This window comes from Ambystoma mexicanum, chromosome 6p (genome assembly GCF_040938575.1).
Source record: "Ambystoma mexicanum isolate Mex_15411 chromosome 6p, UKY_AmexF1_1, whole genome shotgun sequence".
In the NCBI taxonomy this organism is placed as follows: domain Eukaryota; kingdom Metazoa; phylum Chordata; class Amphibia; order Caudata; family Ambystomatidae; genus Ambystoma; species Ambystoma mexicanum.
In genome coordinates this window covers 1,421,681,353-1,421,703,300 of record NC_090935.1, presented here as the reverse complement: position 1 = coordinate 1,421,703,300, position 21,948 = coordinate 1,421,681,353, and the positions used below count along the sequence as shown (strand labels likewise).

At 45.5% G+C, this 21,948-nt stretch overlaps 1 protein-coding gene across 15 annotated transcripts in view; it reads right to left on the bottom strand.

The window, feature by feature from the left end:
- Window positions 1–21,948, bottom strand: part of SEC31A (SEC31 homolog A, COPII coat complex component) — a 998,112-nt gene that overhangs the window by 935,125 nt on the left and 41,039 nt on the right. For all 15 annotated transcript variants that reach the window (XM_069626136.1, XM_069626132.1, XM_069626133.1 and 12 more), the window contains exons 2-3: window positions 7,627–7,709; window positions 3,801–3,924 (exon numbers count right to left, since the gene is read on the bottom strand). In XM_069626136.1, the coding sequence (XP_069482237.1) occupies window positions 3,801–3,924; window positions 7,627–7,705 (203 nt within the window). In that variant the 5' untranslated portion in view covers window positions 7,706–7,709. The remainder of the gene's footprint in view (window positions 1–3,800; window positions 3,925–7,626; window positions 7,710–21,948) is intronic.

Here is a 21,948-nt window from a genome sequence, read left to right as displayed (position 1 = left end):
ATTCATGGCGATGACTTCCTTGTCTGAAAAAGTACAATGGCAGTTTCTAGTTCTTCGCTCCACCTCCAATAGGTATATTGTAAGTCAACTTCTGGGACCTGAGTTTTCACCATGGGGATTGACCCATCCGTAAAATCGGCCTAGCTTATTAGGGTAGGAAAGAAAACTCTTTGAATTCCGGGGCAGATACTGGTTTTCACCAACGCAAACTGCTTGATCAGATTCTTTGAAAATTAACCCTTGAAATGTATTGCTTTCCAGCAACTGAAACGGACAGCATTAATGGGATGTATGTAAACATTTTGGTTGTTTAGAATCAGGTCGTACTCTGGCCTCATAATTGCGACTTAGTCGCCAATGCGATTGGATTTCTTTTGTTAAACGCTGACAGACATATATTCTTAGCTTATAGAATGTATGTAGCCATAGAAATGTGCGAGTCATTGGAAACTATAACCAGAGCTGGAGAGAAAGGAGTTAAGGAGTTCGAGAGAGTTGCGGGGAGTTCCGGAGTTAGTTGCGGAGGTTGCTGGCTGTTGGTTGGAGATGGTGCAAGATGGAGTACGAGATGCGATGAGGTGTCTTGGTGCAGCAGAATCCGTTGGCTTTGATGAGATCGAGAGCTTGGCAGTTACCAGATCTTTAGGCCTGCCACTGACTGACTGATTGCAGAGTCGTGCATAGAGGAGAGACCTGGCAAAAACAGAGCTGGAGAACAAGAGACATGCAAATGGGAAGTATGGTTATTGGCCTAGACTGACTGACTAATTAGAACAGACACTCACATAAGGGGAGAAGGGGAAACCAGACAGGGATTGTTTAGAGAGAGTGTGAAGGATTGGTATGGATTTGCCAATGAAGGAGATGGATGCTGACGCTTGCATTTAGACTGCATTAGACATTACAGGCTTGCGTTAGAGACCTGAAAGGCTTATAGTTATTGCATGGTAGATTTGCACCAGAAGCATAAAAGGTGCAAATTCGAGAGTAGCTAGAGTTTTAGCATTGCCTGCATTATTATGCTTTGCATTCTGTGCAATCATAAATAAATGTATTCCATTGTGATAATTGAATCGATTATTTGTGTTATCTTTGTGTTGTGTTTTATGTTATTTGTGTCCACAGTAGTAAGATAGGAGGAACACAGTGCACATACGGCCCGAGATACAAATGCAGCAAAGGGGGGTATAGCCATCCATAACCCCCTAGGAGGTTGTCTAACACTGTCTAGACCCGTGTGTATGGTTGCCCAGGGGGTGGGGGGGTCAAAATGATGGTTAGGGGTTTTGTATTCCAGACTGACAGCATATGCCACCCTCATATCAATCCGCCCAACAGCACTTGTATGGTTGTGGCAGGGGTTCCATGAAGAGGCCGCTAAGGGAGGAAAAACGATTTTGGGAAGAAACACCTCTTGAATAGGAAGTTCTGGCTGAGTGTTCATCTTGAGAGCCTTCTGGTCAGCCTAAAATGTGCAGAGGTTCCAAGAGAGAAGCAACCAGGATATACTGAGCCGCCTGGGGAAAGGAAGCACTAAAGACAAAGACCAAAAGTACAAAGACTGGAACTGCTGAGAAACCCTGGTCAGGAAAACAGTAAGGAAAACGCCTAGCAGGGACGGGCAAACACTTGCAATTGTGACACAGCATCTCCTCTCCTCTGGTCAGAGAAGTCAAGAATGGAAGGGTGTGATGTTACACAAGCCCCATCTTGAAAGAGGAACTCGATGTCAAAAGTTAAAGCAGATGCCATCTTCGGGCGCAGACTTGGCTCGTGGTCTAGCGTTTGCATGTGTACACACGCCAGCATTTCCCAATCGACCATTGACGCTGGGTCGCTTGCTGCCGTGCAGAAAATGCCAATTGTGATCATGTGGTCTCCTTGCATTAGTAGTGATATTAATTCCTGTAGTGTAGTCATGACATACCCAACACGAATTATGTAATGCAGGCCACTGAGCAAAGGGGCAAAGAAATATAGGGCAGGGTCCGAAATTGACGGGTGCTGGCAGCTATTTAACCCCTGCATGCAGCCTAGAGGAGCCCGATTACCTTGACACCAACAGTAACCAGGAGCTATGTTTGGCCCCTTGGGTCAACTGATGCTGAACAAACAGACCTATGTGAATTAAACTGTGCTTTTGGGCACGCTAGAACATTAGAAAACAGCTGCATAAGGTGTAACGAATAATGAATATGATCCGCTTGCATCTTACTTGGAAGTTAGCTTTGCAGAAATGTATGTACTAGCTCCTTGTTCCCCAGTGAAGTCTCCTGGTCACTGGTTTATGCGGGATACCCATGCGCTGCTTTTAGCTCCTGCTTATGCAATCTTAGTTTCAAAGCCTGCAGGGTCCTTTGTCAGTGTAGTGCATGCTCCGGGGCACAAGGGAAGAGGTGCCTTTTTCATTAAACCCACCCTTTGTCTGAGAATGTGGAAAGTAGTGCCTCCCGAGAGAATGGACTGGTCCTCATCATTAACGCGGAAGCTTTGGGCACCCGAGAACCAAGAAAACTATGGTAGGTATAATTCAGGAAATGGTCTTTTGTAGCAGTTTACGATTACTTTAAGGGGGGGTGCAAATAAAGACGTTTTAAGGATGACAAAACCTCACACGTGGACTGCGCTGGGTGATGCAGTGAGGGCAGGACATTCCTAAATACCGCTCCTCTTGTGTTATCCAGATAACTGGCCAATGCACATTTTCATCTCACTCAGTGCCTACAAATGTTGTATAGACTTGGGCACAGATGGACAGTGCAGACGGCAAAGTTCTCATCAAATAAGAGCAACACAGCATCCGGGTCAACAAAACTTGATTTTACACATTGCGCACCCACCACAAAAGCATAACAGAAATGTTAGCCACCAGAAAAAAAAACATGCTGAAACGAAAACAATTTGAATAGCTAAGAATAGAGGTGCTAGTCTGTTCTGAAGCTGTGAAAAGCTGGGCTATCATAGAACCATGAGTAAAAACGTTTGATCCAAATACAAGAGATTCCATAGGCACCGCCATGGTGCTGCAGTCCATTTAAAAGCTGAAGGCAAGTGACGCACCATCGGTTGCTCTGGGTGATCTTTGTTCAGTTGGTGATCTTAACACCATGTGATGAAAGATTTATATGCATGTATAAACCTGTACACTTGCAAGTTTGGATTCTTGGCTGGGGGTAATTTCAACAGCCTACAGCATTTTGACACACGCCCTTGTTGACATGAAACCACAACATTGGAGAAAATGTCTTCAGGTGGATGAGTTAAAGAAGAAAGTAACATTTGAATGCCAATATTGTTTGAGGCTGGTTGAGAAAGTTATCACTTTACACTCCGACTCACTTGACAAATGGCTATTAACTATGTGGCAAAACCACAAATGACATTTACTTTCCAACACTTAATTAGTTTTACAAGTAGAATTTCAAGCCATTGCCATTTCTGCGCATTTCCGTTTACATTTAACCAGTATTCTACTTTGCGTGAGTCAACCACAAAGCTCAGCATGCCGTTTTTAAATCTACTGATGAAAGTAGATTTCATCCTCCTCTTTAGACTACCTCGCAGCAGCAGCATTACTTTAGACAAGCCAGCCTCACCCCTCCAACCCCCACCGAGTTCTGCATTTCAGCAGCCCCCAGCCCCCTCTTCAGGTTGGCCTATTAACTCGGACAGCGGGACCCTACAGCCCACCACAGCAGCCTGCTTGTAATCTGGCTTAATGCCACATGGGTTTTCATGCGTTAACTAAAAGGTACCAATCATTAACTCTTGCAGATTACATTTCAAATAAAGGCTGTTACCTGTGAGAAGAGTCAAAAGTGGCGCAAGACTTCATGTCTAATGAGTGATCAGCCAAGTCCATTTCAAATATTTCCAGTGAAGCAGTCGTACTGAACGTTGCGTCCAATTGCTGGGCAGAGGTACCTGATGTAAAGAGGTGAACGTTAGGAGCGGAACACTTCCAATAAAATTACAACGTTGATTTCAAAGTTAGGAATATAACCCATTATAATTACAAAGTGACCCAACTTAAAAAAAAAATCACTGGGGTCCTTTTTCTCTGCGAGGTCCATAGGAGAAGTTTGCCGAAGGTCGGATTTCCGGTTTTAATTCGAGGTTGGCACAGGGAATCAGGACAGATAAAGTTACAGGACAAACTGCATCAGACTCCCAGGCACCCATCTCACCACAGAGGATAGCCATGGAAGTATTAACCTATCTAAGGACCAGTACGCCTGCATGCCATTCCGTCCACCAGCGCTGAAAACATGTCCTGCTCTTGGACTGGTTCATGGGCTCTGTGGTTGCCATCCTTCACTGATGCATGCTACCCATCTGTCGTATAGCTCCAAACAAGCCTCTACCTGTCATTCTATCCCTAAGAGGCATACTGAATCACCATGTACAAAGCAAACCCAATGCTTTATTCTACCTTGTCCCAGCTACCCTTCTGATGTCTTCCAACACTCAGCCCCATTACAATTTTGGTGGTAAATCCACTGAGATACCAAATGGTATTACCGCCGGATTATAAGTGATGGTAGGCGGCATTAGTGCCCATTAATTGGAGTTCAAAGGACTTCATTGGGGATTTCAGTGGAATTACTGCCGGCAGTAATGCCACCAAAATTGCTGTTTTTTGTCAGAAAGGTGGTCGGTTCACCTCCACCTCTTAGCTGGAGGTGAATGCTCCACCTCTGCGCCAAGCTCTTAGTTGAGCAGTGCGGTAATGCAGCAATAACAATATTACTGGTGCATTGTTACCACCCGCCCAATTTATGAGGCCCAATATTTTGTATTCGAGTGCTGTAGCGGGGGGTGGGGGGTGCCCTTATGCCTAGTGCGCCCCCCAGCCTACCACTAGTGTCCTTTCAACAGCCCCCCTGGCACCAAAAGCTGTCTCTGCTACTGTTGTATTCCCCAGCCCTCCTGCTTTCCTGACTAATGCACCAAACCCCGGCCAATGGCTCCAATCTCTCCCTTCCATTGCCCCCGCTAAACTCATAGCAAGTTGTAAATTGATGCTTCAACTAATTAAGCTGGACTCAAAAGATAGAGGTGACAACCACTAGTAGGGCCAACATCCTAGTCATAAGGAGCGCAATCGATTGAGTGCGTCATTTTTATTGATTTTTTTTTTACATGTGCCCTAAGTACCTTACCTAGGAGCTTTAACGCTCCTGTGCCTGACCCAAGGAATTTGACTCATCAACTTGGATACTAAACTGCCTTAAATGAGGATTGCCAATTTCTGGGAGGTAGGGCAAAGTAAAATAAGTTTGGAGATGAAGAGGTCTTCGCTCATAACTGTATGCAATGTCACGTTTACATGCAGTACAACACCGACTGATGCGAGGAAAGCTGGATACATTCCCTGGCTATTATACAAGTCATCAGCTGTTTTGAGGGTAGTGCTAACACAGAATCCGACAAGAGCTGGATTGTCTTTAAAACAATGGGAAAATAGCATAAACTGAAGACAAAATCGGTATTGTGTTAAGGCAAGAAACGAAACGCAAAAACTATGAAGGGCTCAAAAAAGCTGTGTTAGTGGAGAGAAAAAAGTCATTTAAAGCCCAATATTAATAGCTTTCATTGATTTGCTTCACAAGTAAGTGAGCCACCTTCAAAACCTGGTAATGACCACCTTTAGAGACATGGCACCTCTTAAAAACCTTGTATGTCTCATTACAAAAAGAACATACACTATAAAGCTACACTAAATCCAAGCACCCATGACTGATACAAGACCCAAAAGAGCCTCAGTTTATGACGTTTGCAAGATAGCTAAGACGACAACATTGGTTTAAAAGGTGGAATGTACACCAGCATAAATCCTATGTTGCAATCAGTGATAACAGCAGAGATTAAAAAAAAACTTGCTCCCTGACCACGATCCAGCACTTTCCCCAAACAATAAAGAACTGGAGTTCCATTAGTAAACCAAAGCATAAAATAATCATGGAAGTTGAAAAGCTTTTCATGGCTTAAGTGCTGCACTGACAGCTGAAATTCTGTCTGCTCAACCGGCTCAAACAGCAGGCATTGTGACGTCACAACTGAAGCGTAATAACGGATTACCAAGTTTGTGATTTTCCTAATACAGGTCAGTTGCGATGTCACAGCTAGCCTGTACTAAGACAATTATTTCCAGGCTTTTATACAGATATTGTAGGCAGTCTTGTATTATATTATTATTAAGCTAATTATATCCTGTCTGGCAAAGACCAATATGAGTTACCATTATTTTCTTTTTTAAAGACTGTCATGCAATTCCATTCTTAAAAAATTTACATGATGTGTAATTACAGTACTGCTTTTCTAAAACACTGCATTGTCTCCATGACTTATAGTAATGTTTAGTGTATATAAATCTTATGTCAACTAGATTTCATTTTGTTGAAGAAGACACACATTATTGTCGAGCGGACACATTTGAAAATTTACATGATCACAGAGCCAAATGCTTTTGATGGCCAACCAGCTCCTGTGACCTGCTGGTTGCATTTATTTGTACAACTGGTGCTCAATCCATGAGCTGGTCCCATACTCCTGGACATTCTATTTTATCACCCCATTGTTTTATTCCAGCTACTCTGAAAATGAAATGGCAGCAAACTGTAATGTTCCACCTAGTTTACCCAGTTCTCTGCCTGCTACACCACCCACTCTGCTGAGTCTCTGACATTCCTTCCTCTTCCATAATGAATAAACAAAGCTAGCTAAATGTTTACGCAAAGTAGGGATCAGTTGTTCCATACAGTCTGTATATCTACAGATCTAGTGCAATGCCACACACTGTAGTTAGCCTCCAGAACTCGCTTTGGTCCATGCTTAGGATTGCATTATATATTAGCACCTGAGGGAGAGAGCCGACCAAACTGTTTTCAGAGCCTTTTTATCATATCGAATCATTTTTGTCCATTCATACAGCTAACCTTTCACAGACACTCGTCCAGGGCTTGCAAAGTATTTTTGCCCAATCGCATAGTCGAGTAGTTTTTATGAAGGGCGAGTAACATTTGCAGGTGATGTTTGAAACTTATTTAACATTTACTTTGCAGTGAATATCAAATAAAAGTTTTGCCAGTGCATAGCTGGCCTCTGGGTGGCAGTAGTGTGCCAAACGAAGTGGGTTAGTAGCCAAGAACCATTTTACAGAACACGCATTTAAATTTGTCATCCGTTGCCATGGGTCAAGTGCCTAGCAGAATTTTAAAGAATTTACTGAGCATGACTCATCTCACTAATGTCTTACTCCAGCGGTACACATAACTGCTGGTATTGTTGCTCACTAAGTCTTGGGTACTAATAACTTCTGGTAACTAAAAATATTAGTACAACCTTGCTATTTAAATAGGTTTCTTTGCTAATCAAAAACAGTTAAATTAGTAAACACTGCTAATCAAATTTTGAAAACCAATGTATGCCTTGTACACTACCAGTCCTAGAATAGCACTGGCTATCTAATAGCACAAACGGGTGTGAAAAACACTCCCATGTGGGAAATGCTTTTTTTGGGAGCTGGCAATTTTGATGTCACCAGTATTACACAAAGCCAACATAGGCTCTTTGGGGGCATAAGTAGTGAACAGAGGAAAACACAAAGAATTCAGTCTACCTTACCTGTGGCTAAATAGATTGGATGGTGCTGAGCCGGGCTCCATGCCTGCATGGCAGTACGATCGATCTCCTTCAGCTTCATCCTGCTGTGAATGAAAAAATTCCACTGAATTATAAAATCAGAGCAGTTTAAATGAACACACGTCAGAAAAAAATCAGATTAAAAAATATGGTTTAGCAAATCGGGCATCTTTTGAAGTATTTACGGCAGGGTCTTGAAACAATGTGGGTTGAATTACCTCAGGAATTATTTCATAGAATTCCAAAGTCTGCTTCGAAGATTCTTGGCTGCTGTAGTAGGCAGCCCTCTCACAGAGCTGCTTTCTTTACATTATTGTTTGCATTAAGTAGCTATGACTGCTGTAACTCCCGTGCAGGGTGCACAGTCTGCCCTCCCGAAGTCAGCCCTCATTTGAAGGTCAAGTGCTACCAAGTTAACGAATTGATCCCAAAGGGAACGCAATGCGTTTTGAACGCAGAACTCTGTCCTATATTCGTTCTGAGTAACTTTAAAGTAAGCCCCCTTTCTGTGGTCATGCGAACTAGATACATTTGGTCAATTCACTAACCAAAAAGAATAGATAGTTTTACCAAAGATCTTTAAGAAATGGGTACAAAAATAAAACTAATATACACTGTGCTGTACTAGTAGTGGTGCAAATGACGTTTATTTCAGAATATTCTGCCTGTAATTGCTTTGATTATTGAAAATAAGTCAACAAAAGAGGCCACAAATCAGAAAAAACATAATCGATATCTTCTAGATAGATTCATTTTGTTTACCAGTCAGGCCCAACCATATCTATTCTTTTTGTTTTATGACACCCGACCACAATATTCCATTGGAGATAGCACTTTGCTAACAATCTCCCACCAGCAAGTGATTTGATCAGGTGCACATCATTTGGGAAAGCCAGGTTGGAATCCTAGATTTCCTGCATCCGCAGTTTGGCAGCAGATTATCCATCCAATGCAGCATTTGCATTGTATAAACTATCATACGCATGGCTGGTCATTAGGCCGGCTCTCGCCAGATCCAAGATCCGGCACCAGATGTGCAGCCAGATCTCAGGATCCGGCCAGAGTCAGCCGCCCCAAACCCCTGCTCTGTGCTGGGGAGAAGAAAACTTAATTTTTTTAAAGCGCACGCGGGACAAACTAACTTCTTCTGGTGACCCCATGCAAGAGGTCACAAGAGGAAGTTACAATCTTCAGCCACAACCCGATTTATTTATGCAAGGTTTGTCGGATACATGGACACGGATTATTTATTTATGCAATGTTTGACTGATACTTGTATCCGAAAAACATTGCATAAATAAATACCCCTATTTAACATCACACACAATGCAGCCACCCAACTGCTTTCAGAGGGGAGCTGCAGGAGATGTGCCGTGTGGGGTTCAACTAAGTAAAGGAAAACCTTGCTTATGGCGAACAGAAATCTCCGTGTTTGAATAGGGGGGATTTTTTTACCAAATGGAATGCAAATTGTGCATTTTAAAGACTATGTACTCAGCAACACTGTTCAAAAACTATTTTCCGCATAGTGAAGTAACTCATCACCAGAGGCAGGAAGGGGTTTAAAGTGGAATTGATATACAGTTTGGAAAAGAAGCAGCATGAAGGAAACAGTGCCGTTTTAAACTATTAATTTGGACATTTCTTTTGCTCGGAGGTCAACTGCGAGCTCCGCCCCCCTTAACCCCGTCTCCTCGGGTATTGCCCCCACCGAAACTCCGCCCCCACCCTCGCCCTTGTGGGATTCCCCACCATTTTTCCCCCCATTTCCACCACTGATCATACGTAACGCAGCAACCTCACGCTCTCCGCAAACAAATTCCATTTCACCATCTAGATTGTCTGTGCTTGCTCTGTGTCTCACTGTTTACTTGCTTTGCCCTCTCCCCCACCCCTCAACTTAACCCTGTCTCGGTCACTAAACCCTTTTTCCGGCTGCTTCAGTTACCTTTTATTCCCCTACTCCCGTTGCCTTACACCAAGAACCAAACTGCGGGCAGCAGCGGTTAACAGGCGGCTGTTGAAACACTGACATGTTCAGCCCCTTTCACTGCAGTTGCAGTGATAAAAAATAAGTTTCCGCATCTTGACCAGAAAGGTTTGGCACCTGGGAAACTGCTTTTGTTTGATCAGGTGCGCGCGTCTGCAGTACTACACTAAGGACAATAATTTATTTTCCACACTTGTGATCGAACATAACATCACCCAGTGTAAATAAAAACCATCCTGTAGTCGGCCACTGGGCGGGTTCAAAATGAATGTTTTCTTCATGATGAAAATGCTGCCAACACTTTCGATTTCTTTCGTGTAGACTGTAGACCCTTCTATAGCATTCTTATGGCTGTCATTAATTACGGACTGACCGAGTTACCCAAATAGTGCAATAATATGCAACTACAACTCCCAAACGAATCATTCCCTCCCACCAAAACATCAACAATTATAACTCATGCCAGGCTCTCTTTTCATCACCATGCGGTGCAATGAACTTAAGCATATTTTAACAGACTGGCAAGAGTAAGAATGCAGGAAAAAGAAAGAATTAGAAACCAATCTAATTGTGTGTGTGCTCACGTTGGGCTCTCCGCTGGAGCTGCAGTGTACTGTATTTACATTAATTCATGTCTAAAGTGCCATTACAAATTGAAAGCCAGAGGCTTTTATAGTTTTTTTCATGCTCCAAAATGTATCCATCAATTCAGTGCCATCGCATCATTTCGGACTGTGCCCGTCTTCAGGGCTTAAGGCTGAGCGGCATGAAACGGAATTTTTGTGGGAGTACAGCAGGGCAACACTGTAATTTACCGCAGCTGCACCAGGAGAATGATGCCGTTTTAATATAGGCCACATGGCCACAAAATCCTGAAGACGGACACAGTCCGAAATGCATCGGCAATCACATACGATGGCAGCGAATTGATGTACTTCTTGCCTTCCGAATACATTTTGGAGCATGAAAAAACTATAAAAGCCTCTGGCTTTCAATTTGTAATGGCACTTCAGTCATTACTGTACATAAAGTACACTGCAGGTACAGCGGAGAGCCCGACGTGAGCACACCTAGAATTAGATTGGGTTCCAATTCTTTGTTTTCAGTTAATTGGTAACCTTGTGCCTAGGTCTCAAGGTGCATTCCGATATAGGCGATTTTGGAAAACCAAACCGGATTTTGAGCCAAAGACTAGCGGTGCCCACCCTCAATCACCCCAAGAGTATGAATACTTCCATGCATATCCGGATTGCCGGCCATCGATCTAAAACAGACTACATACCTTCTGCCCTGGGTCTGAGGCCTTATAACCCTGTCATTCTGTATTTCTAACCACCCACTAATATAGCGCAATTATGATTCCTTCCCATTACAAGTGCATCAATGTGTCATGACAGCTTCGTTAGTTGTAAACACTATCGCAAGAAATTACCCTAGAGGCTCCAGAGTCAACAACTAGACAGAAATATTTATTACCTGGCACTTTATTAACAGGAAAGTTCCAATAACGGATATCCCCCAAAGAAAAGGTCTGGTTAAAAAAGCCAGATAATAAAGTTTAAGCTGGGCAACCAAGTGTCCCAATGGTAGTTGGTCTGGAAACTTGGTTATCTGGTGCACAGAGCTGGAAAACAGCATTTGGGTTACCGGCATATTTCCATATACTGCTAAAATTGGAGTTCTCAATAATACTGGATAATAACGTTTTTACTGTAGATCTAAAAGTCTCCTGGTGGCTCCAATGGAGCAAGAAAACCACTTCAAATGATGTGCTGAAATCAATATAAATCAGAGTGTTGCCCCATATGATGCTTAGAAGTCCTTTCAGCCTCTGAGGCATGCTCAGGAGAAGCCATGTACACTTCCCTGTTCTGTGCCCCACCTGCAGGTGGGCCTAGGCAGGGACGTGGCTCTTCAGTGGTACATACTCAATGATATGCATAGGCTGCAGTGCCCGGAATGAGCACGTTTGCAGAAAATTAGATGATAGAAAAACTGCCCGACTGCGCTGGCGTAATCATTTATTAAAACACATATACGTCATTGAGGTAACACAGCCAACCTGTGTTACGACCCTCAGGGTCTTCTTATAGGTGGAGCCTTCTTCCTCCCTCTGCCATGCAAGGCTGCAGACATTTAGGGGATTTTCGAACTTTAGTACAGCACCAGCTATCTGAAGGCAATGGCAGGGCCTGAAATATTTTGCACGGACCTTTGCCAGACCCGGCCAAGGAGGCTTTTGGTGCAGGTCTGCCAAAAGAGGACAAACATATGTCTGCTGGCGGTTTGATTTCTGCTGCCATGACAGGGAAGGTGGGGACCAGTCTGACAGTGAAGTGGGCAGGGCTGCCTACAGACCATTCATTAGCAGCACCAAGCTTAGATGCACTACCCAGGTGGTTTGGAACAAAGCTGCATACAGCCTTACTGCCTTTAAGAGGGTTTCTTGGAGGGCATTTTGTGACAGCAGACTCCCTGTCCCTAGCATGTCATTTCAGACACAGACTTAAGTGAGGACTTCGTTGGTCCTCTGACCATTTCCAGTAGAAAGATGACAGAGAAGAGACTGACAGTAGCCGCGAAGAGGAAGCAATGACATCTGGTGAGAGTACGATTCCGAGGTCACTAAATGCCTTTCATGCTGACCTTACTGCAAGATCTGAGAAGACTGAGAATGAAGTGAAAACTGTTGAGTAAATTAGAGGAGCTGGTGGGTGGTGTATGTGGAGAGCTCTATGGACAAAGTCGAGAGGCGGCTGACATGTCTGGAAACCAGCAAAGCAGATATGGATTCCAATGCGGAGGAACCGTCAAAGATTGCACTAGAAAGAGCTTCTTGAAATTGGATGCTAAACTCGGACCCTATAGAAATTGAGGCGTGGCCCACAGCCGAGAGTTGTCAGTTTCTTGCAGCATCACACCTAAAGAGTTGTCCAAGAAGATCGAAGGGGTTTGGACAAACTTGTGTGGCTTGTCTAAGGGGGAGGGAAGGCGCGTCACCCAATGGTATGTTGCACATACAGACTTCACCACAAAGTCTGGACTGTCTAAAAATGGGAGGATGTATATGGATGGTGTTTTGAGCTCTCTAGACGTTAGTGTTCCAGACAGCTATTACACAGGGGTGCCCATGGAGAATGAATCATTGGCTCCTTCTCTTCCCCAACATAAGCCAAGCAAAACGCTCCAAGTTTAGGTCGCTGAAGAGAAGGAGCTGGGGATTCATTCTGCATTCGGGTCTATGTTAGTAATAGCTACCTGTAGCGCCCTGAACCCTTAGGCCCTTTTACTCAAGGTAACATGTCATACTATGGATGGGACGGAGAATAACTTCTCAAACTACGCAAAAAGACACTCAGGAAGTTGACAAATAACACTATTTTATTAACAATTATCTAAAACAGGGAGTACAATGGACATCAACGGACGTCGCAAAGCATGATCGCAACAACTTTTACACATCTTTATAGCAAAAACAATCATTCATGAAGTCCTACTACGTGGCAAATTAAGAAAACCTACATGGGACTGAGGTTGGCTCAAGGGGAACATCCAAGTGGGACTGGGACTCTAACTGGGTCTCAAGCTCTCCCTTCGTGCAAATCATTATCAACAATATTTAAAACCACAACACCTCATTGGCTCTTAAACTAGAAGGCTCTTTGTTATACGACCCTCTAAAATTGGTTGGCACGCTTGTACCCTTAAGGAACCTTCGAGACTCTAGCAGCATGTAAACTGGTACCCCAGGTGCTGGTGGGTGGACTCAACCGTATCTTCCCACCCAATTAGCCTGCCATCATTCAAGCAGTCTGCCATTCACATGGTCTTTGAACTTGGCCTTGCAGTAGTTCCTCGTCTGAGAATATACGGAAGTGTGAGCACTTGCTATCTCCAGTCTGGTGCACCATGCCCTTCATCTATTTTCATCCTCAACTCACGTGATCAGAGACCGTGAATTTGTTTGTATTATAGAATTTATTTGTCTTTAATGAAGAAATTTGGCATCCATGGTGTTCCTTCTTTGCAACTTTAACAAGGGATGCCTTGGCTTTTTGTGTGTACTGTTCTTTGCACGCCGATAATCAATTCTTGCCTGCTTCCAGTCTTTGACATCAAGCCAGGCAGCCTTTCTGATTTTGCTTGAATTCAAGCCTATTCTTTGCTGTGACACACGTAGCTTCAAATCCATCTTCCTTCATGAAGACTTGCTTACTAAATATATCATTGAATGTCCAGAACCCTATATACATATATGTTGGCGGCACTGCCTGCAATCTATATACTACGTATAGCCAGCCTTATGAATACTTAGTCTACTTGCGTTACAGCTTCTGTACAATTGTAAAACGGCTTGCGTTTTCTGCAGTGCCCTTCACACGTGCAATCTTCATTCCGCACATGGCAGTCTTCTCACTTCCTTACTTCGCCATCAGTTTCTATATCACCCATGCATTCTCTTCTCTGGTCCTCCTTCTCAGTGAGTCATTCTCGTTCTTCATGACGTCAGCAGCTTCTCCTTTTAACATCTTCAGGGGCTTTTCTCAGGAGATCATCCTCCTTTTGGGGATACTTCTCATAGGGTCTTATCAACAGAAACCTTGTCTCAAAGATTCTTTGTGGTATAGGTATCATTACTGGCGTTGCACGCGTCGTATTTTCCAGTTTCCAAAATATAGGCAGCATAGGGGCAGGACTTCCTATAGAGGCATTCGGCTGCTCATCTACACTCCTGTGCTCAACTCACAGAGCTTACGACAACCATCAGTGAACCTTCTGCCTCCCATTGAGCCAACTTGCTACAAAAAGTCTGGATGCATGGCGTAGCATAGGACAACCAGAAAAGCCACGTATGTTGGTGATTTCCTATGGGAATTTCAGCAGTACTTTAAAATTCAGGATATAAGTCGTTAAAAGTGGAATACAAATAGAAAAACTACTCCACTCAGAAGGAAGCTGCAAGGAACTTTCTGAAGGGTTTACCCTATGGCAATGTGTCCGTATAAATATCAGGAATTTCGTCTTTGGTGTTCTGTGTTGCAGGGCGTTGTTTTTTTTTCTTTCCTCCTGAAGGTCTCAGGGGACTGGATGCGGTTTGTGGTAATGTTATGGAAAGGGAGAACTGTTTGGAAAATTAACCTTAGGGGTCACTGTTTTGTTGAAGCAGTGGAGGGCCCCGCTGATTATGAGGAGTTTGGAAGCAGTGCAATTGCTAGTTTAATCAGTCTTTGTGATGCTTAGCTCAGTGTTGATTTTGTTTTTTGTACTCCCAATAAAGCGATTTATTTTCAAAGGAAACCTACAGATACAAATGGGAGGTTCAAAGCATACACAAATAGGAAGCATTGAAACTAAAGAGAAGGCAGCACGTCAACAATTTGACAAGCTTCTGGAACCTAAACAAATAAGTTGGAAGAGAGCAAATTCCTTGCATCTACATATTGCAAAAATACACTTTCAAGAATTATAATGGGCATGTCCAAGATGGCGATAAAAGAGGAGGCACAGTATAGCACTCCCACACAGATTCATCACGTCCCAAAATTGAGAGCGGAGGGCACTTTTCTTTAGCGCTTCACTACGTAGGCTCATAAGAAAGGGAGGGTGCGTGAGCACAAGGTTCACCCAATTGGCACAAGAGTACGTGCGCAGAGATCTCCAGTGCACGCGGCTTTCCAAGATGGTGACTGCAATGCTCTCAGCATCCTGCCGAGGGATCGTATACACCTTGACATCAATAGCCACTGAAAGGTAGACCTCCATGATGACTATGTAGGAGAAGTATGTGAACACAGTACAGGCAGATTAAGATCCTTCTTCCAGATTGGGTCTGAGAAATTAGGGAGCCCGTTTTTCTTTTCTTTTTTAAAACACGATCACTGGGGTTTCCAAGATGGCCGCTGTATAAGAAGGAAGTGCTGGTGATCGCTCCGTCAGACTAATGTAGCCAAGTCGAGATGCACTGGGTGTGGCTGCCCCTCTCAACCCCTAACATCGCTGGTGAAGGTCAGAGGTACCCTTTACCCCAATAATTACGCTCAAAGACAGTGGATCGGACGGGATATGAGCATGCATTTTAAGTGACACGCCCTAATCACCCAGACAGTTAATGGAGGGAGACGCCTAACACGGGCCCCCTCAGCCCCCCCAACTGCCATCCGGGACTGCGTTGGGCCTGCAGCACTTCAATTAAACCAACCAATAAGTGAGTAAGGTGGGACCTCAGAAGGGGCACAGAAAACACGTGCAGCGAAGTAGATCCCCACTGGTTGACGCAATCCTTACGGCGTAGGGGCAATAAAGCAAAATATAACCCATCTAGCGCAAGAGGAATACTATTCGCCATAGACTGCAGAACTTTTAACGCAGCTTCACCCACTTGATAGGCAAAGGTAAGCCTGGAGATGCAACGGCACCCCAAGGGAACAACAACTTAAGTCTTAGAAAAACGCTTATGGTGAAAGAGACATATAGCAGCAAGTAGAAGCAAAGTCATTTTCGAGTCTACCTCAGACTCTGGAGGAGCAGCGATAAGGGCCTTAACATTTGTTCATCTGGACCAGTGAAAAAGATAGCAAACGGCTTGCCCCCATAGCAGGAAAACATCTCTGGCAGTAGGAAGAAGCAAACTCAACCGGGGTAAACGGAATCTCAGCAGAAAAAGCTCTAATCCTTAGATTCTCTTTGGGCTAAAAGCAGAACCGCTGTCTGAAACTCAACTGGGTGTATCAGACATGGATGATTTCATTAAAAGTTTACAGGAATTCTAAGACAAATTTGCCTCCTCCTTTCAGTTGCAGTTTTCTACTTTCACCTCTGAAATCAGAGGGTTGCTTGCAGATTTCAGCAAAGAAATATCAACCCTGGCTGAAAGGGTGGATACTAATGAACGAGCTATTCAGGACCTGATGGAAGGGAGTAAGCAATCAGACACTGCTCTTGAAGAATTGGCCAGAATAACACAACCTGCAACTCCAATATAAAAGACCTTGAAAGCCGGTCACAGCGTTCCAATATTCGAATCGAGAACCTTCCAGAATTAGGGGGGGCACTGTTGAGCAGCCATCAAGATGGCAGCCTGATTGAGGAGCTCCAGCCTTGCATAAGTCTGATCCTCAAGATATCCGTTTGTGACCAACTACCCAAAAATCAACTTGCAGCCTGATATACATTAAGGCTTGGTGCACCAAGTTTCGAGCAAAACCGATGTGTCGTGGCGGAGCCGCAGGCATCTGTAAATTCAGCTTCACTGCCATCAGCGCTGCACAGCGTGGGAGGTGGTGTTGGCGCTCTCTTGCCGTGGTGACCATTCCCCCACCCAGACCCTGACGGGACGTGCACCACCTCACTGAACATCAACCCGGCGGACTGAGGGGGCATTTTGGCAGCCAACCTAGCTGGGCCATCGCTGAGGACCTGATCGAATAGCCGCGCTTGTAGCCTAGCTCCCCACTGCTGCGGTGTGAGGGGCGTGCTGCAAAGCTTTATGTCAACAATCAGAGCTGCTGGACTGCGGCCTGAACTTGCCCAGGAGCACGGCAGGAAACATGCGACTGGAGTGTGGACCGCGGCAGAGCTGCTGGGAAGTGTTGCTCCGCTCCCGCTTGCTTGCTGGTGTCTACCCCCTCCCTGTGCTGAGACGGACACTGCCGTCTCCTGTCTCCTGGCCCTGTGGACTGTAGACACCCGGTCTACTGCGGGGCCCCCTCAGCTCTGAGAAGGTGCCCGGGGACGTGGGGGTGTCTCTCCGAGTGGCTACAGCTGAGTTGCTGGTGGACCGGGCCTGGCCGCAGTGCCCCGATTTCGGCCTGCTATACTGCCCGGGCCGCATGGTGACCGCGATCAGCGGCCCATACGAGGATGCCGCTGCGGGACCCTGCGACGCCGATGACTGCGGGGAATCCACGCACAAGCTGTGTGCAAACGACCCTGATACTCCACCGAAGGCCCAGACTCAAGCAAGGAGCTGTGCTGGAGCGGACTCTGGTTGAGCAGAGACCCAGCCCTGTGACTACGAAGGTAGGTGACCAAACTCTGGGGAGCTACGCGCATTCGCCCTGCGGGCTGCTGATGATGTTGATCTGGCATGGCTGGGCCCTAGGTCGGGGGTCAGGGACTTCAGCTGCAATCACGTCAGATATGCAGGACTGACCTCAATCCCCTGATGAAACCCAAACCTGGAGGTGACATATTTTATAGTGTGCTAGAAGCCTGGACACACTCATTGGGCCGCGGCCTGCTGACTGCCAGCTTGAGAACTCATCCTTTCATACGCAGCAATCAGGAACATAGTGCATACCCAGTGAGGCCTTACACATGCCTATCCTGTTGGGTTCGGGTGGTATGGCACGCCCTGCTAACTAACCCGGTGATACTCCGTACTGGAGAGCCGATTATGGGCACCACCCTGACCCCTGCTGCGACATCCGTGGTGCATGAGGCTGAAGCAGGCAGGCTCACATAGCAACATACTGCAGTCTGGATCACAACACCACTGGATGCTGGGAACTCTGAGTGGAGATACCCTTGGCTCATGAGGCACCCATAAGAACCATCTGTCCTGGGGCACACCACCATTAAATCCATGACACATTCGGTGCTCATTTGAGATCATGCCACCTGATTGCTTTATATGACACCCATGCTGGCTGCCAACTTGTGCCTTTAGTAATACTCGGTTGCCCTCTTGGCGGCTTTGCCTGGGTGGAGGGGGGGGGGGGTGTCCCTAACTCACTACGTGGGCTTCTGTTGCCCTCTGTACTCACTGGGTGGCTCCACTGGAGCGTCTGGGTGGCCCCCTGCTGATACACTGCTTGACCCTCTGTTGCGAGGAGGGTATTCAGCTCACTGTAGGGTGAAACTGTACAAACCTACAGAGGGCTGCAGTTGACCACCCCTCCACTATTGAACATAGGGCGGAAACACAGCTGCGGACAACAATACAAGCGATCTGGATCCAAAAAGAAGGGACCAATGGACACTTATACTAGCACTCCTGCTAAGACCCCCAAAACTGCTGTGGAGGATGATGAGGCATCCCAGACTACCAGGGACGACCAACTCCTCACTGCTATGCAAAATGACTTCTTGGCTGTAAATGTAAAGCTTGATGAGTGTCTCAACTATCAGTTCTTTGTAGTCCAAGATCGAGCATGAGGGGGCCCACATTACTGAAGTTGAAGCAAGAGTAAACAAAGCGGAAGACAAAGCAATGAAACACGACCGCGGCATTGCACACCCACAGCAAAAATTCAGCAGAGTCTGCAATACATGTGATGACTTCAAATCAAGGTCGCGGCGAAACAGCCAGAGTTTCGGGATACCGGAGGCCTCTTGCAAAGGCCCAATGGAACAATTTGTGGAAAGCCTGCTGAAAACACTATTTGATCCCACCAGATTCTCGCAACACTTCCTTGTTGAAAGAGTGCCCCGAGTCCTGGCCCCTGTTCCCAAGCCGGGGCTCTCCCCCTCCCCCCCCGCACCATGCTGGCCAAATTATTAAATTATCGTGATCGAGACCGAATTCTACGCATGACAAGGGAGAAGGGGGTCATTACGGTTTTAAGCCGCAGATATACATATATACCTGGATTTTGCCACAAATGTGCTGTCTAAAAGTAAACCATTTGACCCAGTTAAGAAACTAGTACGCATCTGTAAAGTCCAATATGCTCTGATATACCGAGCAAAATTGTACATGCAGCACAGAGCAGGGCGTATTTTTTGGAAGATCCTGACGAAGCTACGATCTACATCGGATCTAAAATCTCTAGCCCACTACCAAGGAGAGACCACGATAATGGATGCGGATCTCCCAGAGACAACAACGGACCAGACAACATAGAGAAGGGCTGATCTCTGTGGGGTTGCCTCCAATCCCGCAATGTGTCATGATCACCAGCCAGTTCCCAGATTAAGCCTATGGGTCCCTTAAGGGTTAACCTTGCTCAGGTATTGAGAGGTCCTGTGGTTCAAGTTAGATTCATATAGAAAGCAATTGAGTTAGTTTTCCCTTAATGGCCGCCTGGTTGTGCCATTGAGGAACTAACCTTGCAGGTCTAATCTATGACCGACCTCTGTTATAACTTGTCGTTTCATGAGGAGACTCGCGCTTCGCGTTGCTGACTGCCCTGCAGTACAGACGCTTAGCGTGGTCATCATAGAATTCTCGTCATAGTCGTAGCCTCTCGCCCAGCCCCTTTTACAGTCTCCACAGATTAGTCTTTTCTGTTTATGCCCCTTCGATAGTCTTAGTTCTGCCCGTTCCGTTTTACCCTTTTACCCTTCGTTCACACTTCAAAGTTCCAGTCTCCTTGTCCCCTTCCCTCAGAGGTCCTGAAGAAAACTGCAGTTTCCTCACGCAAGTACTGTTTCGGGGTTCCTGTGTTATTCAAGCGATGTTTAGTGGTACTCGTGTGAGGTTGTAAATTACTAGCAACGGTGTTGTTGGTTTTCCCACATTTGCATTTCCTTACCGCCTCAGCTGTGCGCATTATTGTGTTCCGCGCTCCTGTGCTTACGTTTATTCTCTGCTGAGGTATTTTGTCACATTGTTCATTTCTACATGCCAAGTGTTGCCGCGTTAGTAATTTGTTTTCTTCAGAGCTGGTTATTAGAAATTGGATGAATTCACTTAGAGCAGTGTTACCCCCTTCTGTGGCCATTCATTTTTTTCAATACATGTTTGAACTGTTACTGCTGCTTACAGCTGCTCCCTCTTTTAGGAACTATTTTTATTTGATGTCGTTTTCTCCACAGCTAGGCTTCCACATCAGCCCATTGTTACTAAGAGTCCCATTTATTTGCCACAAACTTTTGCCCCTTGTCATCCTTGTAAAATTAACCATTTTGGCACCACTCCTCAGGACATGCGCCCCTGTGTGAACACAGGATGGAGAGCTCACAAAAATAGAAATTAAGGTGAGCTTTTAGAGGTATCAGGTAATATTATCCCCACCAAAAATATCGCCGTACATTTGGTCGTCGGGCACGGCCATAGGCGATATTTTTTGGTGGCGATAATTTATGGGGTAAATGGATGGGGGGGGGGGTTGTGGGGGTGTCCCCCCGCTCCCTTTTAAAATATATGGGGGTTGCAGGGGTGTCCCCCACAGGTTCCATGGGGTAATATTGCCACAAAAATATGGCGAAATTTTTGTATGGCAATATTTTTGCGGCAATATCACATGGAAACCTTTGAGGTATTGGGTTCCAAGCTTTTGTGGAGAGATTACTGAGAGAGCCATAGTTAAGGAGGGTTACTCTTTTGTCATTTTTGCTACAGGAATTGTATTCCCTGAAGTCCTAAAGGAGTTCTTCAAGGGCGTTCCCGCAGAGTTTACAGGTAAGCGTTATACAATGTGACTTGGCACAGGTAACTCCTGCAGCGGGGCTGGCGGCACACAGATGGCCGTCTAACTAGCTTTGCAGTCTGCACACAGCACACCCCTAGAGTGTTCTACTATGTTACAATGCATGGAGGGTTTCATCGTCAAGTTGGGGGAGAGGATGTGGGAGGGGGCAGGGAAATTGTTGAATCTGTTTATGAATGTTTGGCCTTTATCGGTCCACAGTTTGGAGCTTGTATGTTTAAGTTGAAAAGCAGTGCAAAACTACTCCTCGATCACAAAATACAGCCATATCCTAGATCTAGCCCGACTGATATCAAGCAACAAATTTGTACACTACAGACATGCTGGGTACTGACATTACGTTTAGGTCATGAACATTTGCAGTCTCAATCACCCTATTAAGGCACGCAAGGTTGTTGCTCACATAAACAGGCAGACCCCCAGAGTGGGGATGTTGCAGGAGACACGCCCAGGGGCCCACTAAAGGCTCATTTGCTAAAGAATGGGGCCCACAACGCTACTACACTAGTTATTCGTCTCAGTCTCGGGAGTGCTAACACTAATCCATCGATCTGTACTTTTTCAGGAGGCCAAACGAAGTATAGACCCACAGGGCAGGTATGTCATCCTTTGGGGCGTTTTGGCAGGTGTAACCACAACTCTGGTGAACACCCATGGTCCTAATGTCGAGGACCCACAGGTCTATGGCCAGATTCTAGATATCCTGCTTGGAAACCTGCTTTCATACATCATATGGGGTGGGGATTATAACTTGAGCCTGGACTGCGTCATCGACAGATCCAGGTCCACAGAGAGGGACCAGTCTGCTGCGGCTCGGATGCTATTAAATGTGGCGGGACATTTGGGATTAAATGATGCATGCCGCGCTCGTAACACATCCACTCGAGAATTCACATACTACTCAACAGTCCATGATGCGCATTCTAGGATAGATTTCTGGCT